Genomic DNA, 8,883 nt, shown 5'->3' with positions numbered 1-8,883 from the left:
GCTTATTCTGTTTCCGATGATAAAAACCCATCTGTTTCCACCGAAACACCTTTCAGGGGATTCTTTGCCACAGTTTGGCACCGTTTTTGAGGGAATTCCAGAACGTCAGATGTTTGCTGAAATTGTGACCGCGCAGCTTAGGGGTTTTTTCAAAAATGTTGTTCAAAGGTCAAGGGCTAATTCGGTTTCCGACGATAAAAACCCATCTGTTTCGACCGAAAAACCTTTCAGGGGATCGTTTGCAACAGTTTGGCACCATTTTGGAGGGAATTGCAGAACATCAAATTTTTGCTGAATTCGTGACCGCGCGGCTTAGGGATTTTTTCAAAAAAAATTGTTTAGGGGTCGAGGGCTAATTCTGTTTTCGATGATAAAAACCCATCTATTTCCAACGAAAAACCTTTCAGGGGATCGTGTGCAACAGTTTGGCACCGTTTTTGAGGGAATTGCAGAATGTCAGATTTTTGCTGAAATTGTGACCGCCCGGCTTAGGGATTTTTTTTATAAAAAAATTGTTCCGCAAGTTCAGACGTCGAGGGCTAATTCTATTTCCGATGATCAAAACCCATCTGTTTCCACCAAAAAACCTTTCAGGGGATTATTTGCAACAGTTTGGCACCGTTTTTGAGGGAATTCCAGAACGTCAGATGTTTGCTGAAATTGTGACCGCGTGGCTTAGCGATCTTTTCCAAAAAAGTTGCTCAGACGTCGAGGGCTGATTCTCTTTCCGATGATAAAACCCCATCTGTTTCCACCGAAAAACCTTTCAGGGGATCTTTTGCAACAGTTTTTCACCATTTTTGAGTGAATCGCAGAACGTCAGGTTTTTGCTGAAATTCTGACCACGCGACTTAGGGATTTTTCCAGAAAAAGTTATTCTGACGTCGAGGGCTAATTCTGTTTCCGATGATAAAAACCCATCTGTTTCCACCGAAAAACCTTTCAGGGGATTATTTGCAACAGTTTGGCACCATTTTTGAGAGAATTCCAGAACTTCAGATGTTTGCTGAAATTGTGACCGCGCGGCTTAGGGATTTTTTCAAAAAAAATTGTTTAGGGGTTGAGGGCTAATTCTGTTTTCGATGATAAAAACACATCTGTTTCCACCGAAAAACCTTTCAGGGGATCGTTTGGAACTGTTTGGCACCATTTTTGAGTGAAATGTAGAACGTCAGATTTTTGCTGAAATTGAGACCGCGCGGCTTAGGGATTTTTTTTTTTTAAAAAATTGTTCCGCAAGTTCAGACGTCGAGGGCTAATTCTATTTCCGATGATCAAAACCCATCTGTTTCCACCGAAAAGCTTTTCAGGGGATCCTTTGCAACAGTTTGTCACCATTTTGGAGGGAATTGCTGAATGTCAGATTTTTGCTGAAATTGTGACCGCGCGGCTTAGGGATTTTTTCAAAAATGTTGTTCAAACGTCGAGGGCTAATTCTGTTTCCGATGATAAAAACCCATCTGTTTCCATCGAAAAACCTTTCAGGGGATTATTTGCAACAGTTTGGCACCGTTTTTGAGGGAATTCCAGAACGTCAGATGTTTGCTGAAATTGTGACCGCGCGGCTTAGGGATTTTTTCAAAAATGTTGTTTAAACGTCGAGGGCTAACTCTGTTTCCGATGATCAAAACCCATCAGTTTCCACCGAAAAGCCTTTCAGGGGATCGTTTGCAATAGTTTGGCACCATTTTTGAGGGAATTGCAGAACGTCAGATTTTTGCTGAAATTGTGACCCCGCGGCTTAGGGATTTTTTCCAAAATGTTTTTCGAACGTCAAGGGCTAATTCGGTTTCCGATGATAAAAACTCATCTGTTTCTACCGAAAAGCCTTTCAGGGGATCGTTTGCAACAGTTTGGCACCATTTTTGAGGGAATTGCAGAACGTCAGATTTTTGCTGAAATTGTGACCGTGCGGCTTAGGGATTTTTTCAAAAAAAAAGTTGTTCCACAAGTTCAGACGTCGAGGGCCATGCTTCTTATGTTGTGTTTGTAACTTTCTGGTTTTTTTTGTTGTTTTTTTTTTTGTTCTGTTGGTTCGTTTTTTGTATAGTTTTATTTTGATTTTAAGGGGTGGGGTCAGGGCTGCCTGGGACTGTGTCCCAGGAAACAAAATGGCTGGGGCCGGTTCCACAGGGGGGGATGCACTGGGACAACCGATCTCAGTCATCACGGGTAGGAGGTGGGGTTACGCTAAGACCAGACCATGTCATTACCGAGGAGGCAGGTTTAGTCGTTGCTTGAGGACTATCCCAGCCTCCAGGTCTGGGCCTGACCGGCTGGATACTGGAATCAGCAAGGGATACCCACACGACCTGAAGGTGCTGCTGTGCAATGCCAGGTCAATGATCCATAATACCACATTGATCCATGACTTGATCGTGGATGGAGGATTTGACCTGGCATGTGTAAGAGAGACTTGGTTGGATGAATCAGATGGGCTTGTCCTTGCCGCTGCTTGTCCGCCAGGTTTCTCTTACGCACAGCAACCCAGGCCTTGTGGGCGGGGAGGGGGGTTGCAGTGATTTTTAGGAAGTCATTAGTCTGCACCAGGCGTCCTATTGGGAAAACCCAGTTTTCTGAGTGCATGTTCTGGAAGTTGGGCAATAGGGGAAGTACAGGATTCCTATTGGTGTACCGACCTCCCCGCTGCACCAAGGATTCCCTGCCCGAGCTGCTTCAGGTTGTGTCTGATGTTCTCCTGGAGACACCTAGTTTGGTTGTCCTAGGAGATTTTAACATCCATGCCGACACGACCTTACAAGGGGCTGCTCAGGACTTCGTGGAAAGCATGGCCTCCATGGGGCTGTCCCTGAATAAGTCTGGCCCAACCCATAGCCACGGACACGCCTTGGACCTGGTGTTTACCTCTATGGATGTTGGTGATCTGACACTAAGTAAAAGCAAAACGAAAGAAGTGCCATGGTCAGATCACTTCCTGGTGCAACTTGACTTCTTCGCGACCCTTCCCCTCTGCAGGGAGGTGGGACCGATTCAAATGGTCCGCCCCTGCCACTTAATGGATCCAAATGGTTTCCAAAGAGTGGTAGGGGATGTTTTATCCCATGTTGATGGCCTTTCAGTTCATTCCCTGGTGGCCCGCTGGAATGTGGAGTTAACCAGGGCTATTGACTGTTTGGCTCCGAAGCGCCCTCTCCGATTGCATGGAGCCCGGACAGCCCTGTGGTTTTCCACGGAGCTGAGGGCAATGAAACAATCGTTGAGACGGCTAGAGCGCTGGTAGCAGATAACTCATTCTGAAGCTGACTGGACACGGGTTAGAGCTCAATGTCGACCCTACCAAGTGGCGATAGCGACGGCGAAGAAGACTTTCTTGACCGCCTCTATTGCATCTGCGGAAAACAGCAGCAGGAGACTTTTTCAGGTGTTTCGCAATTTAGCGGAAACACCTGCTCCAACAGGGCCCAGTACGGGCCACATGATCTCCTGCAATGATTTTGCAAAGTTTTTTGCAGATAAAGTCGCTCAGATTCGAGAAGAGGTAGACTCCACTGTGGGAGCAGGGCCAGGGCGGGAGAGTGCTAGAGTCCTGTCTAGTCAAGTTGTATGGGATCAATTCCAATCTGTTACCCCCGAGGATGTGGACAGGCTGCTTGGATGAGTGAAACCAACCACTTGTCTCCTTGATCCTTGCCCATCCTGGCTTATAAAAGCTAGCTGGGAAGGACTGGGCAATGGGCTTCGTGGGGTGGTGAATGCTTCCCTCCGTGAGGGAGCCTTCCCAGACCCGCTGAAAGAGGTGGTTATTAAACCGCTTCTTAAAAAACCATCTTTGGATGCGGCCACGATGGCCAACCATCACCCAGTCTCAAATCTTCCATTCTTGGGCAAGGTGATTGAGTGAGTGGTTGCTGAACAACTCCAGGCATGCCTGGAAGAAGCGGACCATTTGGATCCCTTCCAGTCGGGATTCAGGCCTCATCATGGGACTGAAACTGCCTTGGTCGCACTGGTTGATGATCTCCGGCGGGCTAGGGACAAAGGTGAGAGCTGTTTCCTAGTTCTGCTGGATCTCTCAGCGGCGTTTGATACCATCGACCATAACATCCTTCTGGACCGTCTTGAGGGGCTGGGAGCTGGGGGCACTGTTATACAGTGGTTCCGCTCCTTTCTCCTGGGCCGTGTTCAGAAAGTGGGGTGCCTCAGGGTTCCGTCCTCTCCCCCATGCTTTTCAACATCTATATGAAGCCGCTGGGAGAGATCATCAGGGGGTTTGGGCTGAGTGTTCATCAGTATGCGGATGATACCCAGCTCTACCTCTCTTTCAAATCAGAACCAGTGAAGGCGGTGAAGGTCCTATGTGAGTGCCTGGATGCGGTTGGAGGTTGGATGGCGGCTAACAGATTGAGGTTGAATCCTGACAAGACAGAAGTACTGTTTTGGGGGGGCAGGAGGCGGGCAGGTGTGGAGGATTACCTGGTCCTGGATGGGGCAACTGTGCCCCTGAAGGACCAGGTGCGCAGCCTGGGAGTCATTTTGAACTCGCAGCTCTCCATGGAGGCACAGGTCAAATCTGTGTCCAGGGCAGCTGTTTACCAGCTCCATCTGGTACGCAGGCTGAGACCCTATCTGCCTGCGGACTACCTCGCCAGAGTGGTGCATGCTCTGGTTATCTCCCGCTTCGACTACTGCAATGCGCTCTACGTGGGGCTACCTTTGAAGGTGACCCGGAAACTACAACTAATCCAGAACGCGGCAGCTAGACTGGTGACTAGGAGCGGCCACCGAGACCACATAACACCGGTCTTAAAAGACCTATATTGGCTCCCAGTACGTTTCCGAGCACAATTCAAAGTATTGGTGCTGAACCTTAAAGCCCTAAACGGCCTCGGCCCAGTATACCTGAAGGAGCGTCTCCACCCCCATTGTTCAACCCGGACACTGAGGTCCAGTGCCAAGGGCCTTCTGGCGGTTCCCTCATTGTGAGAAGCAAAGCTACAGGGAACCAGGCAGAGGGCCTTCTTAGTAGTGGCGCCCGCCCTGTGGAACGCCCTCCCTTCAGATGTCAAAGTGATCAACAATTACCTGACATTCAGAAGACATCTTAAGGAAGCCCTGTCCAGGGAAGTTTTTAATGTGTGGTTTTAGTGTATTTTTGGTTTCTATGGAAGCCGTCCAGAGTGGCTGGGGAAACCCAGCCAGATGGGTGGGGTACAAATAATAAATTATTATTATTATTATTATTATTATTATTATTATTATTATTATTATTATTATTATTATTCGGCGATCAGCCTTCTTTATGGTCCAGCTTTCACTTCCATACATCACTACTGGGAAAACCATAGCTTTAACTATACGGACCTTTGTCGTAAATATATTACCAGTGCCATTACAACCCTTCTTTCAGGCAATAGGCTCTTCTCCAGGGCAGAGTGCGGGCAGTGAATCAAGCGGTCATTCTTAGCAGTTGGACACCGGCTGCTTGAGCTGTTCCTGATGAACTCGAGTCCCTTATTTCAAGGGATTGTTACCGAGATGAAGGGCACTACAACTCCCATCATCTCCGCAGACCCTTCAAGTGTCTCTATTTTCCAGGGACAGTCCCAGACTTACAGAAGCCATCCCGGTTTCTGATTTGATCCCGGAATGTCCCGCTTTTCTTTAGGATGTCCCTATTTCCATCAGAGAAACGTTGAAAGGTATGGAGTTATCCGCCCCCCAAACCAAGGAGATACGGAAGTATACAAGCTTTAGATGGGGGCTTTCCCCAGACATTTTGCCGATTTAGAAAAAAACCCTACCTGAACGCTATTTTTATGAGTGATACCTGGACGTATGGCAGTTCAGTACATCTTGAATGGTAACGGGCCTGGATCTCTGCTGAGGTATTAGCTTATTGGGTCAACACAAGAAATTCTTTTTCTCATCTCTCTGTAAAATGGACGCAGTAGTGACCAACACGAAGGGGTTGATTTAGTATGAACATTCAGCCATCTCCGCCACTAATGAAATGACGTTTTCTTTACTCCTTTATTATATTGCACGTGAAATTGGTAAGGCTGCTATCGTTGGTCCACTTTCCTGGGAGTAAGCCCCACTAAATTCAATAGGACTTCTTTTTCTTTTTCTTTTTCAAGGCTTTGAGCATTTTTATTTCAGATACAGCTTTCGGAGAGTCCACCAGATTGCTTTACCAGTACTGACCGTACAAATTTACACTAATGTTAAAGCATAAAGGGTAAAGGGACCCCTGACAATTAAGTCCAGTCGTGAACGACTCTGGGGTTGTGGCACTCATCTCGCTTTATTGGCCGAGGGACCTGGCGTTCATCCTCTTCCGCAGACAGTTTTTCCAGGTCATGTGGCCAGCATGACTAAGCCGCTTCTGGCGAAACCAGAGCAGCGCACGGAAACGCCACTTACCTTCCTGCCTTAGCGGTATCTATTTATCTACTTGCACTTTGTGCTTTCGAACTGCTAGGTTGGCAGGAGCTGGGACAGAGCAACAGCAGCTCACCCTGTCGCGGGGATTCGAACCGCCAACCTTTTGATTGGCAAGCCCAAACGGCACAGTGGTTTAACCCACAGCGCCACCAGCATCCCTCTGTTAAAGCGTAATAGCAGCCAATAGAATTTTAGGCTGAATTCAATAGGACTTCTGTTAGAACTGGGCTGAAAATAAATAAGAAATTGTTCTTTTAGAGATAGGGCTAGCTGTGCATTTGATTCCCCCAGTCTTCCTGCTGTTCCGTTTGCAGTCATTGTGGTAGCAGTGAAAATTGCAAGGCAGCGGAATATAACCGGAATACGTTTCTGTGTTGTGGTGGTGTGTTTGTTTAACCTATTTTTGAATTGAATTCCATAGACTAGGATCTTGAAGGCCCCCAGGGAGAGGGGAGGCACACAAGCTAGTAGGCCCCTAGTACCTTTGAGATTCTTTTTTTCAGATCCCTACTTTCCCATCGCCCTCATCCTGATGTGGATTCAGAAGGGAAGAGGATGGGTGGGTTGCCTGCCGCAGTTCCTTCCTGCCATTGAGCCCAGGCAAAGAAAGGAAAGCTGGACTTAACAAACATGTGTTTATATGTGGCTTGCTGTAATTATATATTTTCCCTAATTTTGTGCGCTGCTGCTGGCTACCTTGAGCTCTTCTTTTTTTAAGAAAAGAAAACATTACGGGATTGACTTTGAGAAAGCGAAAGAAATAAACAAACGCTGTAGTCCTCCTCACTGTAGATCTGGGTCCTTGAGGGTGGGAGGAATTGTCTAAATGTCCCCAATCTTTTCCACAGCTCGGTAGGATCTGAAAGTTAAAGCAAAGGTCCGAAACAGCGTTGTCCAGGAGAGCAGGAAAAATATAATTCTCTATGCTGTTTCCTCTCCCTGCTGCGATTTAAAAAATGAGAAACAGCAAAACCTGACGTTGTGCAAACAAACGGGTATCTTTGTTTTTTCAGGAGGGCATTCTTGATAGCGAAGGTAGTCCGAACCCCTCCAGTCGTCTTGGCTTATCAACCAAGGGAGATGCATTCCAGAGAGCTGCTCCCTTTTTATGTCACAGCTGGCTGAATGCCTGCGCTTGCAATTCCGCAGCTTGCAAAAGAACAGCCCCTTTGGCTGCTGCCGCAGCTGCTGGAATGAGAGAATTCCTTCTCCCCTGAGCAAGAAAACTCCTGCCTCCATTCCTTTGGGACTAGGGTGAGAAAACAAAACATGTGAGTCTCTCTCTCTCCCTCCTTGTTCTTCCTGGGAGCCCAAAGATGACAGGCTGGGCTTGCGAAGCCCACCCTGCACTCTGCTGCTACACCCTCTGGGGACTTTGGAATATCCTCCTCCTGGAAGCATGATTCTTTTGGCCACCAGCGTTCCCACATGTCTCTGAAGGGCTTCAACTCATGGGTCCGCGCTTCCATCGGCCAGATGTTTAGCCCCTCCAAGATGTTCAGCTGGCACCAGTCGTTCTCCATCAGCGCTCCGTGGAAGAAAGGTAAGCAGCTGGAACCGACGGGAGCGTTTTTGTGGGCTTTTGGAGACCGGGGATAATTTGGGCCAGCAAGTTAGGACGGCAGCGGAAATGTAAGAGGCAGGATTTGGGGCAGAGTGTACTTGGACTTGTGGAGACCATCTCCCCTTGGGTGGGTTTCATGGGATTCCAGATGTTGGGCAAACACCACCTGTTCTGAATGCTAAATCTGAATGCAGGAAAACAGAAGAACATAGAAACATAGAATTGCAAGCACTATCTTAGGTGGCAGAGCTAAAACCCTCAATTTTGGAGAAGATCCCTGGAACAAGGATGTGGGTCAGTCACGTTTGCCCAGATTTGAACGTAAAAGCTCGCTACCCAACTCTGCTTAAATGGTTTACCCAATAAAAGGTGTGGTCTGAAGCACGTTGGGTCTCATCTTTGGGATTCAAGATCCCCGATTTCAGATCGTGATCTCCCCTTTAAAAATGTTTCACCTGGATTTTTGAATGCGGAGGAAAGTGAAATTCCCGGATTGTTCCCTCGTTGCTTTTCTAGTCACCACTAATTACTTTTCCACAGCCCAAGGCTGCCTGCTGGGACATTTCAAACTTGTGTTCTGGGCTTATAACTTGGTCATAAAACCATGAATATACATGAAAGCAGATAACTGAGCTAGTGAACTGGGATCAGGTTTTATTTTAGAATAGAGAGTGGGTTAGAAAAAAACAAAATAATTGGAAAAGGAAAAACACAAACAGGTATACTTCATAGTATATATAAGGAGAATATTATACTTTAGAGGGAAACGTGAGATTCCCAATCCCTTCTTCTGATAGCAACAGTGCAGTGTGAAGGAGAATTCTGCAAAGGAGAATCAGTGGCCAGGAACCCCACAATAAACTGGCATCAGTTTTTCAGTTTATTTTAGTTTCTTATAGGACAGCAGCTCTTTC

The 8,883-nt window shown here is 47.1% G+C and overlaps 1 protein-coding gene across 4 annotated transcripts in view; it reads left to right on the top strand.

Moving 5' to 3' along the window:
* The first annotated feature begins 7,296 nt into the window (after positions 1–7,296).
* The window catches only part of LOC308585714 (uncharacterized protein), a 33,070-nt gene continuing 31,483 nt past the window's right edge, over positions 7,297–8,883 (top strand). Inside the window, exon 1 of one of the 4 annotated variants that reach the window (XM_081191722.1) lies at positions 7,297–7,948. In XM_081191722.1, coding sequence (XP_081047848.1) covers positions 7,834–7,948 — 115 coding nt within the window. In that variant the 5' untranslated portion in view covers positions 7,297–7,833. The remainder of the gene's footprint in view (positions 7,949–8,883) is intronic. The other 3 variants (XM_081191721.1, XM_081191720.1, XM_081191719.1) reach the window with 3 other exon arrangements.

This window comes from Podarcis bocagei (genome assembly GCF_964188305.1).
Source record: "Podarcis bocagei genome assembly, chromosome: 4".
Taxonomy (NCBI): Eukaryota; Metazoa; Chordata; class Lepidosauria; order Squamata; family Lacertidae; genus Podarcis; species Podarcis bocagei.
This window is presented reverse-complemented; position numbering and strand designations above follow the sequence as displayed.